A 23,380-nucleotide genomic window follows, 5' to 3' on the forward strand; every position below is an offset into this window, starting at 1 on the left:
CTCCTGGGTTTGGATGAGGCAGGGAGGACCCACATTAAATACCACTGTCAAGTCTTACTTTCCTGGTTAGAGTTGCTTGCCCAGGGAATTGTAGTTATCCTCTGGCTTTTTTGCCTGGAGGCTATTAGTAGGGGTCACCTGAAGAACCTTGGTTTCTGGGTGGAATGAAAAACTCCCTCAGGTGCTCAGTGTAAGAGGATTTCCCGAGGGTAGGGCAGATGTTGGTTGTTAGTAAGCCTCGATTAGCCTTTCAATGGCCACCAGGTGGGGTTGAATCTCTGAGGACAGGGCAGCTGCCTCTCCCCATGGCCCTGGGAAGGAGTAAGATGACCTCAGTGCTGTGTGGCTGCAACTCAGCAAAAGGTCTGGGCACCCTCCAAATCCGCAGGTCCCAGCCAAGGCCACTGCAGGTCCCAGCCGAGGGCTCAGGTCCCAGCTGAGGCAGCCACAGCTCCCAACCTAGGCCAATGCGGACCGTGGGCTCCTAGCCCCCTCTCACGTCTTCGCAAGCCTACCAGGATTGAGTCAGTGTCCCTGGTCATGTGGTCCTCCACGGTACTTTTCGGTTGCCTTTTCCTGACAGTTTGTCTTTATTTTCGTTGTAATTCCAGTTTGGTCCTGGGAGATGGTCTGCGTAACTTCCATTCACTCCGCTGCTATTTTCAGTCTCCCAGGGAAAGATTTTTTATTTACATGTAACTAACTCCTACAATGGGATGTATTTTTCTACTTTATTCTCATGATGTCCCATGAAGTAGCTTTTACTCATTGTTTTTACAGAAAGGGAAAACTGAGGATGAAATAATTGATGTTTTTCCAACAGGACACAGGTAAAATATTAGAGGCAAAGCAAGGAATCTGATTTTTGTAAATGTTTGCTTTTATAAAGAGTCTACACAAATAGCTCTATTCTTAATTAAATCGTGAGATAAAAGGAATTTGTAAGCTAAATCCTATCTATTCAGCTGTCTTTTTTTTGTGTGGCATTTTTGCTGGCATTGTCCCTTTCATTAAACATTTATTTTTAGTCAACTCTTTTGCTGGTCTTTTGATTGAAGAGATACCAAAAGATGTCTGCATTCTCTAAAACTTTTTTTTTTATGTAGATAGTATAATTTTATCTCTGTGTGTCTTACGGCTCCAATTTAAATTGAGATTTTTTAAGGACAGTGACAATGTTGTACTTTTTTATGTTCTTCCATTAATATCCTCAGTAGCTTCTGATTATGTGAGTGAATGAATGAAGGAATAAGTGAATGAATGAAACAACTTAAGATTGCTTGTGGTAACAAAGAAGCTCTCTGTTGTTGTCACTGCTCTGGAGGGTTCTTTGCCCTGGTGTCCTCTCCAGAAAATGGTATATGGTGCAGTGACAGTGGCCGAGAATTCAGAGGCTGGTTTCTAGTCTAGAATCCACCGCTAGGAAGTTACATGACCTTCGACAGTTCAGTTCTCCCTGCCTCAGTTACATATCTACTAAGTACAAGTTCATTTTATTTTTAATATTTTTATTGATTTTTAGATATAGTGGAAGGGAGAGAGAGAGAGAGAAAAAAAAAGAAACATCGATGTGAAAGAGACATATCCATTGGTTGTCTCCCGTACAACCCCAACTGGGGCCATGGATTGAACCTGCAACCCAGGTATAATGCCCTTGACCGGAATTGAACCTGCAGCCCTTTGGTCCACTGGCCAGCACTCCAACGGCCGAGCCAAAACTGGCCAGGGCTGCAGTAACGATTCTTACCAGTAATTTTCTTTGGGGAAAACTTGTTGTACCATGTTTAAGGCACCTTCACTTTGTTATGTACTTGTATATTGTTTCAATTTTTTACAATGAAATTTTAAAAGTAATTTATTTGTCCTGGAGAACAATTCTAGAATAAAAGAACAATTAGCTGGATCAGTATGTTTAGTTTTTTTTTTCTTTTTTCCCAAAAAAATTCTTACGTATTTTATATGTATATTGTTTAACTGAAAAGTAAAAAGGTGAATTTGCCTTGTCAACATAATTGTGAGCCATTTATTTTATTTTCCAAGAGTCATGGCTTAGAAATGACCTTAGCTTTCCAAACTGAAAGGAATTTTTGTCAAGTATATTACATACACAGGGTTTCATTAATTCAGTAAACTGCATTCAGAAAGCAATACATTTGATAGTTAATTATTCCAAATGGTGCCGATGATGAAAAGGGACACCCATTTGTAATGCAGAGGACCTGTTTAATGGTTATCCGGAAGAATGTTGCTCCAGTTTAGGGAGAGACGTAATTGATGGAGTGAAAAGTTGCATGGATCTTCCTCAGGCTTGGAAGGAACAGCTTGGAGAAGCTGAGAAAGCATTGTGAGTGTTTAAGGAATTAAGTAAAGAGGACACAATAGGTGGGTTAGATTTTAAATTTGATAATTTGAGGTCAAGGATTATATGAGTCAGTAGAAATATATGCTTTATATGTCTTCCTCTTGGAAGACATATATGTACATATCGGGAAGAAATATTTTTCTTTTTGCAGACCTCACAGACTCCGTCTTTAAAATTTGAAGTATAATATTTGCTGCTCATATAGATATTTTTCTACTAGAATTTCAAGGCATTTATATCCAATGTGACTTTCTCAATCATTTGAAAGTCTAATGTAATCTACCACATAGTTCTGAAACTGTCCACGGACCCTTTACTGCACGCACACCCTCTGTTTACCACTAGCAGAACGAGACGCTTTTGTAGGTGTACTTGTGCCTAAACATGCCGAGCACCATTCTTGTTCTTCAGAGCCCTGTTGCTACAAGGCCACCGGGAGGCAGTCTTTCAGTGGAGATCCAGAGAGGACCCGGGCACAAGTGCCCCTCTGTTCCAAACCCTCTTTGGTTTCCTTTCACTGCCTAGGCCCTTCTCCTCCAGTCCATGTTTATCTGTGGGAGGGGTGGGGCGCATATCCTGAGTAGTTGGATCTAAAGTCTGGTCCTGTCTCCTCTGATACCCTGCAAATGCTCCCTTGGTGCAAGAGCTTCTTTGTCTTTCCTGTGCCTAAGAGTTTGTCCTTACCATATATTCCACATCTTTTCTTTTCATTGCTGAGTGGGCTCCTATGCTGTTTTTTGCAGTTAAGGAAATGCATTCCTTTTTTTCCTCTTGGAAGGACCCATCTCTTGCATTTGGACCATGTAGCTTTCAAGGCTTTTGGCTCACTGTAGATATTAACAGCCGTATAATTTTATACTCGGTGTTAAGGAATGGCCTCCTATTCTAAGTGTTATCTGTTCCCCAGAGGAAATAAATGTCATTGATCCTGAAATGGCAAGACTATGGGGAAAAATCTCAGGAAAGAAAAAAAGTTAATTTGCAGATATCACCTCCAGTTGTTATCTGGCTCTAACCTTCTCTGTAGGAATGAATGCACTTCCTCCTGCCTGTAACTCCATTCTGTTCTCATGTCACCACAGTTGCAGTTTCTATTGCTGAACTAGGTAGGCTCTGAATGGCCAGGATGGTAAAATTGCCAACGTGGAATCAGCAGAAGAACAGGACTCCAGAATCCCGATGTCTGCTTGTTAGACTCAGCCTTTCTCTGCTTCAGTCTGCTTATTGTAGAATGAGATTTTTATCAGGTGATTTTCCGTTATTTATTTATTTTTTTAAATTCTCACCCGAGGAGGGAGGGAGGGAGGGAGGGAGGGAGAGAGAGAGAGAGAGAGAGAGAGAGAAACATTGAAGTGAGAGAGACACATTGACTGGAGGTAAGTGCCCTTGACCAGAATCGAACCCGAGATTCTTTGGTCCGAGGGCTGATGCTCTAACCACCGCTGAGCCAAACCGGCCAGGGTTCTGTTATTTATTTTAATTGGCATAAAGGAATTTGGAACGTTCAGAAACTCAGTAATTATTTAATGTGTGAATTTGATGTTTCTGGCATGAAGTAAAATAGTCTTAAGAATAGGAATGATTTGTTAAAACATTTTAAAGGTTAAGAATTTTAACATGCACCAGAGAGCCCCAATTAATAGGTGTTCTTAGATGTCAAAAGTGTTGTTTTGTTTCGTGTTTTATTTTCTGTTCTGCATTGGCTTGTTGGTGTATGCCTTTTTTTCTTTTTATTAATAAGAGAAATTTGTTTTCTTACTGAAAGTCCAAGATTAAGGTGCTAGCAGGATTGGTGTCTAGGGAGGGTTCTGCCTTTGGATTGCAGATTGTCACCTCCTAGGTGGATATCTTTTGAACAGTAACTTTTACTGTCTGAAGTTTTCAGGAAGCATTTAAACTAGAGCGTCTTTAATGAATAAACTTGGATACTTTACAGTAAGGGGTATTTCAGTTCCTGTAAAGTTGCCTCTCCACTGAGATGTTAATGCTGCCTTGTTCAAGTGTCAGGTGGCCCAACATCATTGTGAAGCAATTAGGTTTAAAGTGAGATTCTCTAATAAGATTTAGGCTACTGTATTCCCTTTAATGAAAGGTTTCTCCCTTTCCCTTTCACAGAATAGTTCTGCTAAGTACTTTCTTTTTTCTTTTTAATAACGCATTGGGTTACTATGCTAAAGGTAATATGTTTTTTGGGAGACAGGCTGGAAGACATTGGGAAATTATGATTTTATAAAAAGCCTGTAACTTTAAATTTGGCCATGGGGAAGGAGGTGGAAATATTAAATTCATAGGAGTTCTTGTAGGGGTTCCGGGGACTGGAAAGCATCAGAGATTTTTTTAATCTTGTTTCAGCTTAGCTCTCCTTTTTTCCTTGGTAAGATATGTGCACTAGGATCCTCAGCAAAGATAAAAACCATTTTATTGTTAACGTGGCTTTTCTCTGAATACACCAAATATAACTCTCTGGTGTTGGCATAAGTGGTTTGAGGATGAGGCCTAAGGCTGGCCTTTTGCCCAGAACCCCCAGTACTGTACTTGACCCATGCACCAGCTGCCTATATGGGGCAACGACCAAAGAGCTGAGAGGGGCAGGTCCAGTCCTGGGAAATGTCAGGGTGTCTTACCTGCGCCGACGATTTAGGAAGAAAATGAAAGGCGAGAGGTCTACACCCCATGTCTAATCTTGTGAAGTGGAGGGGTAAGAAGAGTTTGGAAAGAGGAGCCAAGATTTTCCTTTGATGTAAAAGAACACCCTCACTTTCTCACTGTATATCTCTAGTGACAGAGTGCTTGACTTGGGCTAAATTTAAGTTCCATGGTTAGGTCGTTGTGGGAAAGAATGAGGAGAATACTTGATTCTAGAAACAGACTAGGCACATGGTGACGCTCCAATTAGGTGAGCCAATTGGAGACCAGAGTGGTCCCCAGCTCTAGCTGGTAATATCCTAGAACACAGAGGAATAGAGATGCAATAACTGAGAAATTAAGGAAATGACTTGAATTTTCAACGAAACTATCAGAGGTGAGAACATAAAACCTGAGGGGGAAGGATAACTACTTACCGGAAAGGCTGTGTAACAAAAGTGGAATTGAATTAAACAGATACCTAGGTATTGACTACAGCTCTTCCTCTTTCACTCACATACACACACAAATAAAAGCATTTTTTTAAAATCAGATGCTATTTATACCCCTTTCCTAAGTCAATGCAAAGCCCGTAGATAGAGACATGTGGGTGGTTCTTATGTTAGGGGCGGGATACCACAGCTTCATTTTTCTAACATTATAACAAATTCACATTGACGCTCCACATTCTGATTAGTTTTTGCAAAAATACAAAATCCTGAAGAATTCAAACATGCTGTCATTGAAAAATTCTGCTTCTTAAACCTGAACTTCTTTCACAGTATTTTGGAACAACGGTGATTTTTATGTCTGATCACATTTCTGCTACCAAATTTTGAAGAATCACTCTGACTATTTTGATGACACTCAGTTATGTTTTTCCCACATTCGGACATACCAGGGGTGGTCAGCTCACTATTGATACGGCATTGCTTTTTATCTGTTATTTAATATAATTCATTGTTACTCTGTTCCCACGTTGCTCTGCACTGTGTGTTCAAATACTAATACATTGGCTGATTGTCTTTCCATTCTACAGCATGCTAAATTACCTGTCTTCATTTGGATTAAATCCTCCTTTAAATTAGGAGTGAACATTGAGTTCTCATTCTTTCCATATAGGTTTCAGCCCTTCATGACACTCTCTGTGTATGCATTAGCATGTCGTGCATTGACTTCTAGAGTCTTTGCTTTGTCATTTTTTAAGCAGATATATATTTCTACTTTCTAATATCGTCAAAGGATATAGGAAGTAGGTTGTACTGGCAAAAACAATAGTTGGTGGAAAAATTATTTTTTATAAATACATGTATTATTTTATGACTGGGAAACAACAACATTCAGGAAGAATTCATAGGGGCAGGTCCTTAAAGGGGGGAGATCTTGAGGATACATAATAAAAAATGTAGGAATGTAGGCGTAGTTGTGATGAGCCAAGAAAGATTGTGTGAAAATAAGCTTCACTGTTCTTTAAAATTTTTTTTTTCTTTATTGATTATGGAGAGGAAAAGAGAGGGAGAAAGAGATAGAAAGTAATGAGAGAATATTGATCGGCCGCCTCTTGCATGCCCCCCACTGGGGATTGGGCCCACAACCTGGGTATGTGCCCTGACCTAGAATCGAACTGGCAACCTCTTAGTGCATGGGTCCACGGTCAACCACTGAGCCACATCAGCCAGGTGGCTTCACTGTTATTTTGGCTGACTTTTTTACTCTTTTCTGATTTCTTTACCTTTCCCCTCATATCTTTGGCCCATTTAATCAAAGTTTATCTTAATTTATAATTAGTTATAATAGTTAACTCTAAGATATACATGATCAATAGGCTTAAGTGTTTCAGGGTTATTTCTATCCCCAGTGCATAGCTTGTTAAATTAAAACAGTTGTTGAATGTATGAATTTGAAGGTTCTTGATATTTTCTTTGGTTTGAACTCCTGTTTTTCTGATATCTTTTAGCTTCTCGTGGTAATACTTTTGAGATGAGCAAAATTGTTAATTTTTGTGATTTCAGAGGTCCTTGGATGTCAGTTTTATATTTATAACATATATTCACCAATTTGTTATTTCATATAGGAATAAAGATATGGGGCAATAAATACTTTTAGGTCAACTATGTAGAAATCATTATCATTATGAGGTATATTTTTAAAGTTTTTTTTAATGGAGTGTATTCCAAATACCTAGTGATCTGATTCCTTTGTACTTATAGTCATGGCTAAAAATAGTCTAGATACAGTCCTAGTTAAGGGTTTGTTAAATAGTGAAATCTTCTTCCTATTCATTGTAAGACTTTAGCTGTGGATAAAAGTCCTTCAAAACTATTTGTGACATTGTCCACTAAAATAGAATGTCACATAAAGATAAATAAGCATTTATTTGCTATACTTTTGATGATTGCTATAATTGAAATAATCGATTCCACAAAATTCTATTTAGTGCTTCAGCTACTCTTATATATTATATCATTTGTAGCCTGGAATTGCCAGACAGACATTGTTTTGCTAGGAAAATACTATGATTAGTTATGGCAGTAATATATTAATATTTTCATAGAGAAATAGCTGATTTCTCCTGTTTATTTTCTGTGTAGTTAGGTACATAGTCTTTATTTATGTGCCTAGAAATATCAGAACTAGATTTGACAGATCAGATATGACTACAGCTATTTATACAATTTTGGTTTGCAATACCAAACCATTTACTTTGACATTTTGCCAAGAGAGTAGTGCCTATTTAAAAAAGAATTAATTTTAAGTGTTCACTTCTTTCTATGTAGTCCATATTTTCTGCCTTTGAGTTGCCTAAATCTTTTATGAGACCATTTTCTATCCCAACTACCAATAGTATAACTCTTAACATCTATTTTTCTTTCTCAGCCATTTGGCTATTCTCAAATTTGGACCCTTCAAATTCCCAAGAACATTGCGTTCACACTGTGGCTGAATAACTGAACCCCATGCCAAGTGAGCCACCCTGTGAGTGGTAGAACTGAGTGAAATTACAGTGTCTTGTTGTCATTGTTTTCCCATAGCTTTAAATCCTGCTCATTATGTTCAGGAGACCAAGCGTTTTTCTTTTCGCCTTCATGTCCATTCACCTTCCCACTCATTCTGCGGAGACCAAACACAGCAGGGAAATCCCATGAAGCGCCAGTGCAGAGCTGGGGGTTATCTTCGTGTGCTTGGTTGCACAGTGCTTTCCTCAGGCACACTCCCTGCCCTAGAGGCTGCCCTGGGCCTTGGTGTGATGGTCAGTGCCCTTTACTGGGAGTGGGTCACAGCCAAGCCCTTTGTGTGACCATGGGCAGGTATCTCCTCTCCTCCATGCTTAGTTCTCCTCCTCACTCAACTGAAGTGATTTAAACTGAATATTCCAGCACAGTTCTGCTTCTAAAGTTTGGACACTATAAAATTTTAACATTCTTAATTAGTCTCTTAGAACCTCAATGATTAGAAAGCAAGAAAAGAAATAACCACAGCTAATGCAAACAATCTCTAGTTAAAAATGTCCCCTTGCCCTCACCTCTTGCCCCATTTGAAGGTTGTATGAGGCCTCAGTTTTCATTTCCTAAATATGTGATTCATGCTGCGTTATTTCTGTGGTTAAGTTGACTTTATTGGCTTTTATCAGTGTCATAGAGAATGCTTATTTAATCAAGTATACTTCTGTTTTCTCAAGGCTAGTGTACAAACAATCTAATAAACAAAATAATTTATTGTAAACATGTAACGTGTAAAATTTAATAGCATTTGTGCTAACTGAATACCAGAAAAAAATTTTAATGTTTAGTACTTTAAAAACATTGATATTAAATACATTTAACCAGGAAGCACCAACAAAAATGGAATAAATGCCCTCACCCGTTTGGCTCAGTGGTAGTGTTGGCCCGTGGACCAATGAGTCGCAGGTTCAGTTCTGGTCAAGGGCACGTACCTTGGTTGCAGTTCATTCCCGTCCCTGGTTGGGGTCGTGTGGGAGGCAATCAGTCATTGTGTCTCTCTCACATTGATCTTTCTCTCTCTCTCCCTTTCTCTCCGTCTCTCTCTTCCTCCCACTCTATCTGAAGATAAACAGAAAAATATCCTCTGGTGAGGATTAAAAAAAAAAGTGAATAAACAATTATTAGTAGCATTCATTCATTGATACAGTAATTCTCCCTTACATGCAGGGGATATGTTCCAGGACTCCCAGTGGATACCTGAAACCACAAGTAGTACCAAACCCTATATGTACTATGTGTTTTCCTATAGATACATACCTGTGATAGTTTCATTTACAAGTTTGACACAGTAAGAGATTAACAACATGACTAAAATAGAACAGTTAGAACAATATACTGTTATAAGTTATGTGAATGTAGTGTATCTTTCTCTCAAAATAGCTTGCACTGGCTCTCCCGATGTTGTGATACGGTACAAGGCCTATGTGACGAGATGATGTGAAGTACTCAGACGGCACATAATATAAAGCTTAGGAATTGTGAATTTTCTCAAATTTTCCATTTAATATTTCGGACTGCTTTTGACTATAGGTGGCTGGAAGCGTGGAAAGTGAATCCATGGATAAGGGGGAATGGCTGTACTCAATTATGGGAAGAGAAAACAAGTATTACTTTTTGTGCTTCTGCTAGATACTTACAAATTTACAACTGAATATTCTAGAATGTTTGCAATAGTGAAATACTATATGATAAAATATATGTGAATTTTGTTCCTGAAAAAAGGTTACATTTTTAATCATTGTGATGAAAATATAATGGAAAGTGAACTGGAATTAGGTGTACCAGGGAATTATGATCTTAATAAAAAATTTAGTAAGAAACAAAACTTTGAAAGAATTTTAAAATATAATTTTGCTGCTATTTTCAGAACGCTGAAAACAGAAAAAGTATAACAAGAAAAATAATTAAAAAGGACTTGTCAGTTTACGGCTCTGAGCAACATAGAAAGTGGAGTCATCTTTGACTTCTGACATAAAGCCCTGTAACATGCGAAATAAGCTGTATTGGTGATCAGAACCATTTTGAATAGCATTAATCTTCTCTTGGAAAAATGCAGCCTTACACAACATCTCTAGGATGTAAGATTCAACACCGACCTCTAATGGCAAAATGGCCAGATCACAAATATAGATGGCACTCATAACCTGGTTTTATGATTCGGAGTTTTACCTTATCCTTGCAAAAATCTGGTTTTTAGTGTGTTTTGTTCTGGCTTTAGAAGAGGAGCTCCACCAGTGGGTGGGATACACCTTAAACTGTGCTGTCCCGTGGGTTCCTGAGTTGTGGTTAGGCACTCTTGTCCCCATGTCTCTTTCACCGCTGGAAGTGGGGGAAGGTCGCAGGACGGTAAGTATGGGTTCCGGCCATTCCCTCCACTCCTCTTAAAGGGCCAGGGTTCCCAGGTCATAGATGAAGGATGTAAGCTACAGTGCGATCCAGTGGCTGGGATGTGGCAGGATATGGGGATATAGGACCTTAGTGTCTAGATTCTGAGCCTGAATTCTGGCATTTCTCAGAGATACAGTCAGCATGAGTAGCTGAAATAGGATTTTGTGAAAAACTTTATTCCCTCTAAACGTCCTCCTTTATTCTTATTCCTCTTTAATGCATCCTCTCATCATTGCCAGCATTTAGAGTCTGCTTTATCAGTGACCTTTGCATATAAATTGTCACTGGGTTTCACTGATTTGAGGCAGTCTATTATCTGGCTGCAGTTTTTTCAAATATTATTTCTCTATCTAAATATTATTTTATATCAATAAAAGCATATTTCTACCTTGGTTATTTTTGTTAATCCTGTTGTTTTCCATCTTAGAAAACTGCTTCTTATTACTTTATTCATGTTCTGTCTTTACCCAACTATCCTTTTACTGTATGGTAGCAGAGAAGAGGGGAAAAACATAATTTCATTGCATTATTGGTATGCTGATACATTAAACTCAGCAAGAGTCTAATTTTCATTTTTATAAAAATGCAGAATTGATGAAAATTGCTTCTGTCTCTAATTTGGAGGTTGAAGTGGTCAAGATTGCTAGGTACACTTTCTTTTTAATGTGACACCTAATATATTTCACAATTAATGGAAAGAATATTAGAATCAAAGTCTAGTGATCTTTATTCTTTTATTGGTTCTGTTGCTTAAATTTACTTAACCTAAGCATTCTTTTTCTCATTGTTAGTACAATGATAATAGTAGTAGGGGTATGATTATTATGATAATTATTCAAGAAATTGCAACAGAAAGTGTTCAGTGCATTGCCGAGTAGGTGCTCAGTAAGTGCTAGTTAAAATGAAAGCTGACTAGTTTCTTTGACTTTTTTCTTTAGGTAGACTAAAAAATGTTTCAAAAAGTGAAACAATACTGGAATTAAGAAATAACTAATGAAAAAATTAGAATATGCCTTTCTCTAAGTGATAAAGATAAGAAAATAAAATATATACATTTTCTAAAAAGTAGAGGATGGCCGTTTGGTCAGGCAAAGGAAACAAAGACCACTAATAAGAATTTTATTAGCATTCCCCTGAAACTTTTAACCAATATATCAAGTCATGGACTAGGTGTAAATACTCAATAAGGGTAAATGTGTTGTTATTTACTGGTACCTGGGTAACCTATGACAGTGACTAGAATAACTAACAGGACTGATAACACGTATCTTCATTCTAGATTTCTCTTCTCCAATCTATACGTCAGTTGCCTCTCCTACATGACCATGTGGATGTATAAGAGCTTCTCAAACTGAAGATGTTTAAAATTGGACTAGTTCAAACCTATTGCTCATTTGTTTTGAATTAAACGTCATCGTCATCTGCCTGGTTACTTAGCAACCCAAGTGCCCCCTTCTTTCTCTTTTATTTTTCAGATTTATATATACCTACACACAAACAGCTACACATACATACATATATACATACATACATACATACATCTAACAGACATTTTTTGAACAACTGTGCTGTGTTCCGGGCCTTATTCTTGGTGGTAAGAATATAATAGTGAACAACAGTTTCTACTTCTAAGTGGCTTGTTTTCTAATAGGAGAAGAGAGTCAATATCAAATGTACAATATGTGAGAAGTGCTTTGGAAGAGGGAAAAAGGGTGCAAATGATGGTGATAAGGGAATTTAGGGGTTAGGAGGCATTTTGGGAGTTGCTGTTCTGGACAACCCAGTAAGGGAGGCTTTTCCATGAAGGTTTAACAGGTTTCTTCTGCTGCATTGTAGTAGTAAAGAGACTGCAGCTGGTCAAGCCTGGAAGTGGGAGAGGAGTTCGAAAGCAGTTGTGGTTCAGGTGAGAAAGGACTGTAGCCAAATGCAGGGGATAAGTAGTAGCCTGGGAGATGGTGAGGAGTGCATATTTTAGTATTTTGTAGTTAGAATTGGCCGGGTTCACTGATGGGATTGAGTGTTGTTTTGAGGGAAAGCAGGATGACTTCAGGTTTTTTGACTTGAGAAATTGCAACAACAGCATTTTCTGAGATGAGGAAAACTCTTGGAAAAGTAGGTGTGGAGAGGGTGTGTGTGTGTGTGTGGTTTTGGACTGTCAAACTGAAGGTGCCTACAAGACATCAAGGTAGAGATGTTGAGAGTAGGTAGTTGGATCTTCAGGCCTGGATTCTTCCTGTGGTCCTCATCCCTTCTCTCCATCCCAGTTGCTGCTTTGGGTGACAGTGCCATTGACTGTCACTTGGATTATCGTCACTCCCTTCTGTCATGCCCTCCACCATTGCTTTTTCCTCTCTTTTGATTTACCGTCAAAAGCCTGAGTCTTTCCTAAAATGCAGTTATTTTGCTGTCTCTCACATACTTAAACCATAAGGGGCTCCTCAGTGCTTGGAGGATAAATTCTAGAATTCTTAATTTGGTTTACAAGGCCTTACATGATCTGGGGACTGATTAGTTGATTTCCATTTAGTTTTCTCTGTTCATTATTCTCACTTCTTCCTGTGTTCTTCATTTTTCTTGCATCTTTTCGACCTTTAAACACTATCCTTCCATTGTTTGGGCCTTTCTCTCTCCAACCCCAATCCTTTTTAACTGCCTATCTCCTTTTCTCTTGAAAGCTTTAGATTAGATATTGTTTATTCCATGAAGACTGTCCCTGACAAGTATGGATCAAGGGGCTATTCTTTATTCTCCTGTGGTTCTTACCAAAACATTGAGGATGCATCTGTGTATTGTGATTGCCATTTACATCATCTTCACCTCTGTTGGTTCTTAAATTCTGTGTGGTGAGGTGTCTCTATTTTGTCTAGTGTTATTTCTGTATTTCCTAGCACAGACCCTTTTAGTTGGTGCTTAAAAAAATATTTATTATTTGAATGAAATAATAAGTAAAACAGCTGATTATAAAACATGTATATAAAATTCAGCAATGTCTCTATATTCTAGTAGTAACTAATTACAGTGTATAGTGGGGATAACTAGAATTAACCAGTATCCACTCTCAAATACTTAAAAGTATAATTTAGATGTATTTAGGACACCTAACATTAACAATAAATATATATGTTGCCTGTGTTAAGTTGAATAATTATACACACATGTCATGTTTATGATTGGAAAGTTTGAAAATTGTCGACGTATCAAATTTCCCAAATCTATTTACAAATGCCTTGGAATTAAAATACAATTCAGCCCTGGCCAGTTTGGCTCAGTGGTTAGAGTGTCGGCCTGCGGTCTGGAGAGACCCGGGTTCGGTTCCCGCTAAGGGCACGTGCTTCGGTTGCAGTTTGTCCCCGGCCCTGGTTGGTCGTGCCGGTGGCAGCCACTCGATGTGTCCCTTCACGTTGATGTTTTTCTCTCTCTCTCTTCCTTCCTCTCTCTCCCTCCCACTCTATCTGTACAAAAAATGGAAAAATATCCTCGTGAGGGTAAAAAAATAAAAATAAAAAAAAAAAAAATACAATTCAAATGGGTTTTATTTTTGGAACTTTTGAATTACTTTTAAGTTTGCATGGAAAAAGAAATGAATGAGAAAGGTGAAAATTTAGAAAAGAAACATTTGAACAGCCAATTAATAAGGTATTAATTAATTACCAGTGCTTAAGACAGAGTGGTAGTAGCACAGGTTTCATACATAGAAAAATGCAACAGAAGTAGAAGCTCAGAGAAACAGGTATAGGATGAAAGTGTAATGCAAATCAATTGAGAATGATTGGTGATGATTCATAAAATGATGCAGAGATAATTAGCTAATAAATATTTTGAAAACTATGACATTTGATCTGTGTCACATTATGTACTGAAACACGTAATTATATGCTTTACTGATATAAAAATCACATATTTATAATGTGCCATCCTACATATATGAAGGTGGTTTTCGAAGTTATTTTTCTCCCACATTAGTGATTTATTTGTACATATCTAATTAAAGACTTGACTCCATTGTTCTTTGTCATCAAGATCTTAATTTTGTAAGATGACTAATTTTATAATGTCTGTCCATTGACACAAGAGAAAAGGTGATGGGATCACTTTATTGGTGAAGGCTGTTAAACTTTGATTCTCAAAGAATGTGCTATAACTACAGGTCATGTATTGTTTAGTATGATGTATTCTATTGTTGTTGTTACCAAAGACAGAGAGGTTAAATGCTTTTTTTTTTTTTTTTTTTGTCTTTAAAACACTCAAAATAGGCTCAGTGTCAAAATTTGATTATTTTTCAAAGATTTGTAAAACAGATTGCAAAGTCTACTATTCCAGTTTTGTTTGAGCTATATTTTTAAATAAGCATTGTGTGTCAAACATAAAACAGTTGTGTGCTTGTTTATTGTTAGCACTCTTATCGCTAACTTGACCCATCCTAAGTGCAAGTGTATAGATAGATGTTATAGATGTTACAGATATATGTTATATGTTCAAATGAACTAACTACATTAATTCTTTTACTCAGTGGTTTTGGGTTCCATAGTGTACATTAGATTTGTTTTTGTTTTTCCTGGTAGACCTTTAAATATATCACATAGTCTGAAATAGTTTAGGTCTTGGGATATTTACTAATTAATTATTTTATTACTGTGATTTCAAGTCTTTGTATCTATCTTTTTTAGATTCTTTGATGATAGAAGTTTCACATCCTGCCATTTAGCAGTGAATGTCTTACTGCCCCTAACATGGATCTTTCCTTGGTTTTTCAGAGAGAAGAGAAGAGGAAGATTTTGAAGAGAAGAAAGCTCTTAAAAAAAAGATTAAAGAACTTAAATTTCTAGATTCGAAAGTTGCCCAGAATCTTTGTGAGTATAAGATTTTAATACTATTAAAATAGCAATACACACTGGAGGTGGTTGATTTAAATTATTACATTTTCTTTATGACTTATATTTATTTTTTAAACAAATTTGCATAATATATTCAAAGGTAACTTTAAGCAACTTATGGTTTAAATTCTTCAAAAGATTAACGCATGTTATAAAATAAAACTAAGAAAATGGTTTAGGATGAAAATATATTTCCCATAATTGAAAAGAAAACTACTCTTTAAATTCTGTTTTTTAAGTATTTATATATATAGAATTAAGGAAGTAACTGATGACATATTTTGAAATACATTTCGTAGTGGATTATTTCTTTTAAATCTCTGAATCTCAATTGTTTGTAACACTTGATCACACACAAAGGAGGTTGGAATGTTAATGGAATTAAGGAATGATGAGTAAAATGAATTTCATTATTCCATCTGAACAGTTCAAAGCCTTTCCTCAGAAGTACTGACTGGAAATATTTTAGATTTCATTACTGTTATAGGGAGCTAGATACTTAGTATTGAATTGTCTTCCTGACTGAATAACTGCGGGAGAAAATGGCAAATAGTTTTGTTTCTAACTCATTTGTAACTGATGCTTAAACATATCAAAGATAGTTCTGCTTGGAACTCAGATGACATCTGTATGTTACTTTCTGATGGTGCAAGTGGGATTTAACATGGAGAACCTAGAGGCATGAACATTGATCGTGGGTTTTAGCCTGGCTTTCAATTATTGCTTGCCTCACATAAACTTCTAGCAAGGATGAACAAATTTTTTTTGTTGCGAGTATAAAGATCCGTGCCATTGATTAAAGAGAGGGTTAGGATATGTGTGCAAAGGGCAGAGTTGACACTTCTGTTGTGGAAGTTCTGGAACCTCCTTCATTTTACAGTCACTACGATGGGGGGCCATTCCTTTTCTTCCATGTAGGCTGCTGAGATCCCTGTAATAGTGTGCAGGCATTAATGCTGTTGGTCAATTCATAGGTCTTTATTTCTGGCCACAAGGTAATGGCACATCCCTGCCTCTTTCAAGTTAGGTGTCGACCATGTCACTTGCTTGGCCAATGATAGTGCAAGTGGAGATGAGGGAACTTTTGTGGGGAAGCATTTAATTGCTGATGTGAGAAACTCCAGTGCTCTTTCCCTTCACCCAGAATGGCCATCAGAACATTCTTCATCATCCTGGTAGGAGGATCATAAGCAAGAGAGCCCTCGTCCAGCTGGTGTGGCTCAGTGGTTGAGTGTCAACCCATGCACCAAGAGGTCACCGGTTCGATTCCCAGTCAGGGCACATGCCCAGGTTGTAGGCCAAATCCCCAGTAGGCCAAATCCCCAGTTGGGGGCATGCAGGAGGTGGCTAGTTGATGTTCTCTCTCATTGATGTTTCTATCTCTCCCTCTCTCTAAAATCAATAAACAAAAAAAAATTATTAAAAAAAAAAAAAAAAGCAAGAGAGCCCTGTCTTTCAAATATGGGTGGACAGGTAGTCTGAATTAAAAATTACTTTTCATTTTTATTTTGTGCTTAGACTATCATAACTTTTGTTATTATTACATAATACAGATATTTCAGTGAATTTTTCCCCTTAAAGGAACATCATCTCAGTTTAAAGCATTATTAACTTGGATAATATAAAAAAGTTCTGTGCTCTGTGATGTGAAAGAGATGGTTATTTTCTTAAAACATGGCTATGCCATGCATTCTTAGTCTCGACTGTAAGTAGCCTCTTTATGGGTCCTGAAGAGATGACATTTTGAGTAGAGTGCTTTTTAGATGGGTCAGCCATGGTATGTTAGCTTACATACTCATCTTCAAGTTGAATATGTGACTTGTTGAAGAGAGTCCTTTATTTTTATTTTTTGTTTGTTTTATTTTATTATTTTTTACAATTTATCTTTATTGTTGAAAGAATTACAGATTTTCCCCTTTGTTCCCCCATTGACTCCCTCCTCCCACCCCTCTTCCTACCATCCCCACACTATTGTTTGAGTCCATTGGTTATGCATCTAAGTTCTTTGGTTTATTTCTTCTGCAGCCCCAGTTCCCTCCGATGTTTGTCAGTCTAATAACTAATTTGTACTTCTTAATTCCTTCACCTTTTTCACTCATCCCCCCAATCACCCTCCCATCTGGCAACCATCAAAAAGTTCTTTGTGACTTGACAGTGGTGTCTAACGTGGGTCCTCCCACGCTCATCCAAACTCAGTAGAGGGAGCCACAAACAGCAGAACACCAACACCCACAGGGAAAATTTGGCAGGCTCCAAAATCCACTGAGATAGCGAAAATGGTGAAACAAAGAAACAAATCCCAAATGAAGATGAGATAAATGAAATACAAATTAACAGAGATAGAGTTTAGACCCATGACCTTGAGGAAGCTCAACAGCGTGAGTAAGGACATCAACACCATGAGTAAAGACATAGAAACATTGAAAATTAACCAATTGGAAATGAAAAACCACCAGAAGAAATGAAGAATTACATAGCAGAAATAAAGAACACATTGGAAGGACTCAACAGCAGACCAGAGGAAGCTGAGGACCAGATCAGCAAGGAAACAGAGATTGAAAACGAACCACTAGACCAAATGGATTTAATAATTATCTACAGAGAATTACACCCCAAAACGAGAGATTTCACATTCTTCTCAAGTGCACATGGGACATTCTCAAAGATAGACCACATGTTAGGATACAAACTAAGTCTCTACAAGTTCAAGAAGATTAAAATCATATCAAGCATCTTCTCAGATCACAATGGCATGCAACTAGAAATCAATTGCAACAAGAACATGCAAAGACATTTGAACACATGGAGGCTAAATAGCATGTTATTAAACAATGAATATGTTACTGAGGAGATCAAGGAAGAAATTAAAAACTTTCTAGAAACCAAAGAAAATGAACACGCTACAACACAAAATCTATGGGATGCAGCGAAAGCAGTTCTGAGCGCATTTGACAAAATCCAGCACCCATTTCTGATAAAAAAGCTGAGCAATGTACGAATAGAGGGATCATATCTTGATATAATAAAGGCCATATATGAAAGACGTACAGCCAACATCCTACTCAATGGGCAAAAACTAAAAGTATTTTCTTTAAAAACAGGAACAAGTCAGGGATGCCCACTTTTACCACTCTTATTTAACATAGTACTGGAAGTCTTAGCCACAGCAATCAGATATGAAGTAAAATAAAAGGGATCCAACTTGGAAAGGAGGAAGTGGAACTGTCCTTATTAGGAGATGACATGATATTATTCATAGAAAACCCCAAAGACTCCATCAAAAATCTACTAGACTTAATAAAAGAATTTGGAAAAGTAGCAGGATACAAAATTAACATCAAGAAATTGATGGCATTCTTATACATCAATGATGAACTCACAGAAAGAGAAACTGAAAAAACAATCTTATTTACCATCACGGCAAAAAATAAGATACCTAAGAATAAACTTAACCAAAGAAATAAAGGACCTATTTGCAGAAAACTACAGGACATTGAAAATTATATAGAGGAAGATATAAAAAAGTGGAAGCACATACCTTGTTGATGGATTGGAAGAATTAACATCATTAAAATGTCCTTATTACCCAAAGCGATCTATAGATTCAACGCAATCCCCATCAAAATACCAACGACATACTTCACAGAACTAGAACAAATACTTCAAAAGTTCATATGGAACCAAAAAAGACCCGAGGAGCCACAGCTCTTGAAGAACCAGGACAAAGTACGTAGGATCACATTACCGGATATCAGATTATACTACAAAGCTAATGTAATCAAAACAGCCTGCTACTGGCACAAGAACAGGCATATAGATCAGTGGAACGGAACAGAGAACCCGAAATGGACCCAAGACATTATGCTCAATTAATATTTGACAAAGGTGGCAACAGCATACAATGGAGTAAAGACAGCCTCTTTAATAAATGGTGTTGGGAATATTGGACAGCTATATGCAAAAAAATGAAACTAGACCATCAACTGCCACGATACACAGAATAAACTCAAAATGGATAAGAGACTTAAATGTGACCCGTGAATCCATAAAAATTTTATTCTTTTTTTTTTTTTTTAATATTTATTGTTGTATTACAGATGTTACTCATTTTCCCCCCATTTACTCCCTCCTCCCCTGTCCCGCCCCCCTCCCACCTTTTCCCATACTATTGTGTGTGTCCATTGGTTATGCATATAAGTTCTTTGGTTTATTTCTTTCCACCCCCCAACCCCTTTCCCTTTGAGGTTTGTCATTCTAGCAATGACTTTGTACTCCTTAATTCTTTCACTTTTTTCACCCATTCCCCCAACTTCCCTCCCATCTGGCAGCCAACAAAATGTTCTCTGTATCTATGAGAATGTTTCTGTTCTGCTTGTTCATTTTGTTTGTAGATTCCATTGTTGATAGATATGTATTCATTGCCATTTTTTTTGTTCGTATATTTATCTTTTTCTTCAAAAAGACCCTTCAACGTTTCATATAATAACGGTTTGGTGGTGATGAACTCCTTTAACTTTTTGTTGTCTGGGAAACTTTTTATATGGCCATCGATTCTAAATGACAGCTCTGCAGGATAGAGTAATCTTGGTTGTAGGTTCTTGCTTTCCATCACTCTGAATAGTTCTTGCCACTCCCTTCTGGCTTGCAAAGTTTCTTTTGAGAAATCAGCTGACAGCCTTATGGGAAGTCCCTTGTAGGTAACTAACTGCTTTTCTCTTGCTGCTTTTAAGATTCTCTCTTTGTCTTGAACCTTTTTCATTTTGATGATGATGTGTCTTGGTGTGGGCCTCTTGGGGTTCATCTTGTTTGGGACTCTCTGTGCTTCCTGGACTTGTATGTCTGTTTCCTTCACCAAGTTAGGAAAGTTTTCTGCCATGATTGTTTCAAACAGGTTTTCGATTTCTTGTTCTCTCTCTTCTCCTTCCGGCACGCCCAAGATGCAAATGTTGGCACGCTTGAGGTTGTCCCAGAGGCTCCTTACACTATCCTCATTTTTTTGGATTCCTTTTTCTTTTTGCTGTTCTGATTGGGCATTTTTTGCTTCCTTATATTCCAAATCAATGGTTTGCTTCTTGGATTTTCGTACTCTACTATTGAATCTGTGCAAATTATTCTTTATTTCCGTTAAAGCCTCCTTCGTTTCTAAATATGCATCCATCATTTCTGAATAATCCTTTTTTATGCTCTTGAGGCGCTCACTAAGTTCACTGAGCATCCTTATAAGCAGTATTTTGAACTCAGCATCTATTAGGTTGCTTATCTCCATTTCGCTTAGTTCTTTTCTTGGTTTTTTTTTTCTGTTCTTTCATTTGGGACCTGTTTCTCTGTCTCCTCATTTGGCTGCCTCTCTGTGTTTGTTTCTGTGTATTACTTAATGAGCGGTATGGGGCTACCTGAGACCAGATGCTGCTTGTTTGATAGAATTTAGGAACACCTGAAGCAGGATCCAAGACAGGTCAATCCTATGGTGAAGCAACTGGCAACAGCTTGGGTGGGCCTGAAAGTTGGGTGGGGCAGGGCCTCAGGGAGTCACCAGGACGGAGCTACCAGTGTGAGCCAGGTTGCTTGAGTCCCAGATATTGTCACAGTCTGCTGCTCCAGGGAAGGGCTCACCAAAGGAACAAAGGCCTGTGACAGCATGTTTGTCCTGGAGAAATACCCCTCTCCAGCCCTAGTTCCAATGCCAAACAGCTCTGTTCTTCCCTGTAAGTCTCTGGCGCCCCTTGAGCTGCCTCACCTCCAAGCTTAAAGGCAGTGAGTCCGATAAGTCTGTGCGCAGGCCCTTTAAGAGGAGATGCCTGGGGCTCCAGCCTCTTCAGCTTCCCTGAGCCTCAGTTTCCGCTGGTTTTTCCAGCCATAAATTATGGGGACTTCTCTTTCTGGCACTGGAACCCTGAGCAAGGCGTCTGGTGTGGGACACGGACCCCTCAGTCCTCATGAGGACCTTCCCAGCTGAGGTAGCCTCCTGATTTTTATCAGCCACATGTGGGTGTGGGACTAGTCCATCGCGCCTCTGCCCCTCCTAACACTCTCGATGCAGCTTCTTTAATTCTGTAGTTATAGGACTTCCATTCAGCTAGATTTCAGGCGGTTTTGAATGATGGTTGTTCTGTAGTTTAGTTGTAACTTTGATGTGGTTGTGGGGGGAGGTGATACTATGTTTAACTACACCGCCATCTTCACTGAAAGTCTCATAAAAATTTTATAACAAAATGTAGGCAACAAAATTTCAGACATCATACGTAGCAGAATTTTCAGTGATACATCACCTAAGGCAACAGAAACAAAGGAAAAAATGAATACATGGGACTACATCAAACTAAAAAGCTTCTGCACAGCAAAAGAAACAACCACCAAAATGGAAAGGGAACCCACTAATGGGAGAGCATATTTGCCAATGATACATCAGAAAAGGGGTTAATTTCCAAAATATATAGAGTACTAATACAACTCACGAAAAGGGCCCTGGCCGGTTTGGCTCAGCGGTTAGAGCATCAGCCTGCGGTCCTGAGAGACCCGGGTTCGGTTCCCGCTAAGGGCGCGTACTTCGGTTGCAGTTTGTCCCCGGCCCTGGTCGGTTGTGCGGGTGGAAGCCACTCAGTGTTCCTTTCACATCGATGTTTCTCTCTCTCTCTCTCTGTTCCTCTCTCTCCCTCCCACTCTACCTGAACAAAAAATGGAAAAATGTCCTCGGGTGAGGATAAAAAAAAAAAACAACTCACGAAAAGGAAGGCTAAGAACCCAATTAAAAAATGAGTAGGGAAGATAAGTAGACACCTCTCCAAACAAGACATACAAATGGCCAAGAGCCATATGAAGAAATGCTCAACATCACTAATCATCAGAGAGATGCAAATTAAAATAACAATGAGGTATCACCTCACACCTGTCAGAATGGCCACCATCAACAAATCATCAAACAACAAGTGTTGGTGAGGGTGTCGAGAAAGGGGGACTCTGGTACACTGCTGGTGGGAATGCAGACTGGTGCAGCCACTATAGAAATCACTATGGTGTTTCCTGAAAAAATTAAAAAATGATCTGCCATTTGACCCAGTGATCCCACTTCTCGGAATATACCCTAAGAAGCCTGAAACACCAATCAGAAAGAATATGCACCCCCATGGTCACAGAAGCACTGTTTACAATAGCTAATATCTGGAAACAGCCCAAATATCCTTCAGTAGTCGAATGTATAAAAAAGCAATGGTACGTATACACAATGGAGAACTACGCAGGTGTTAAGAAAGAAAGATCTCTTATCCTTTGAGATGACGTGGAGGGACCTGGAGAATATTATCTTAAGTGAAACAAGCCTAGCAGAGAAAGACAAATTTCACATGATCTCACTTATTTCTGGAATGTAATGAACATGGTATGCTGAGGAACAGAGACGTCGAAGTAGTGTACAGACTGACAACCCTCAGAAGACGGGGTGGTTGGGCGGGAAGATATAAATCACAGAACTTATATGCATGTACGCATAATTGATGGATATGGGCAACAAAGCCAGGGATGCGGTCGGGGGAATGGGGAGGAGGGTGTCTATGGGGATAAAAAGGAAAAACATCTGTAAGAAAAATAAATTATTAAAAAAAAGTTCTTTGTATTTATGAATCTGCATTATTTATATATTACAGAACATGTGCTACATAGGATTTCAGATTTAATTGTAATAGTTATTATTGATTACCTTTATGTGCTTGCTGTGTATTCAGCTCTTTAGTCTTTACTACAGCCCACCTAGTGGGTAGCAGTGTTGACATTGTAAGTGGGAAATTTGGTGGCTGTAGCAGTTCATGACTTGAATAAGAGTGCTTATTTTGAAAATGTCCAAAAGGTACATGTTGTATTTATTTACATTTAGAAATAATAAATTACATTATCACAGAGCAGGATACTGTTTTTTTTGCTTTAGTTAGAGGATATATATCTATTCATTTAATTGTTAATCATGTTTTAAAGTATAAGATAACAAGGTCCAGTATTTATACTGTCACATTATGAGGTAATCCATTCTAGTATTATTCTTGCCCTCCCTGATTGCAGCAAGTATTATGATTTAAGCTCTGAGAAGCTTTAGCAGCCTTAAAATCTTTACTGTAATTATAGTTTGATTCACAGCTGGT

The 23,380-nt window shown here is 38.1% G+C and overlaps 1 protein-coding gene across 8 annotated transcripts in view; it reads left to right on the top strand.

Annotated features, from left to right (window-relative positions):
- DIAPH3 (diaphanous related formin 3) overlaps positions 1-23,380 on the top strand; it is a 487,836-nt gene that overhangs the window by 211,160 nt on the left and 253,296 nt on the right. For all 8 annotated transcript variants that reach the window (XR_004958076.1, XM_036249888.1, XM_036249889.1 and 5 more), the window contains exon 18: positions 15,132-15,227. Coding sequence is in view for 7 of the 8 variants with exons in the window: in XM_036249888.1 (XP_036105781.1) it covers positions 15,132-15,227 (96 nt within the window). In the remaining variant the exon portion in view is untranslated. The remainder of the gene's footprint in view (positions 1-15,131; positions 15,228-23,380) is intronic.

Source organism: Molossus molossus, unplaced genomic scaffold (assembly GCF_014108415.1).
Source record: "Molossus molossus isolate mMolMol1 unplaced genomic scaffold, mMolMol1.p scaffold_m16_p_9, whole genome shotgun sequence".
NCBI lineage: Eukaryota > Metazoa > Chordata > Mammalia > Chiroptera > Molossidae > Molossus > Molossus molossus.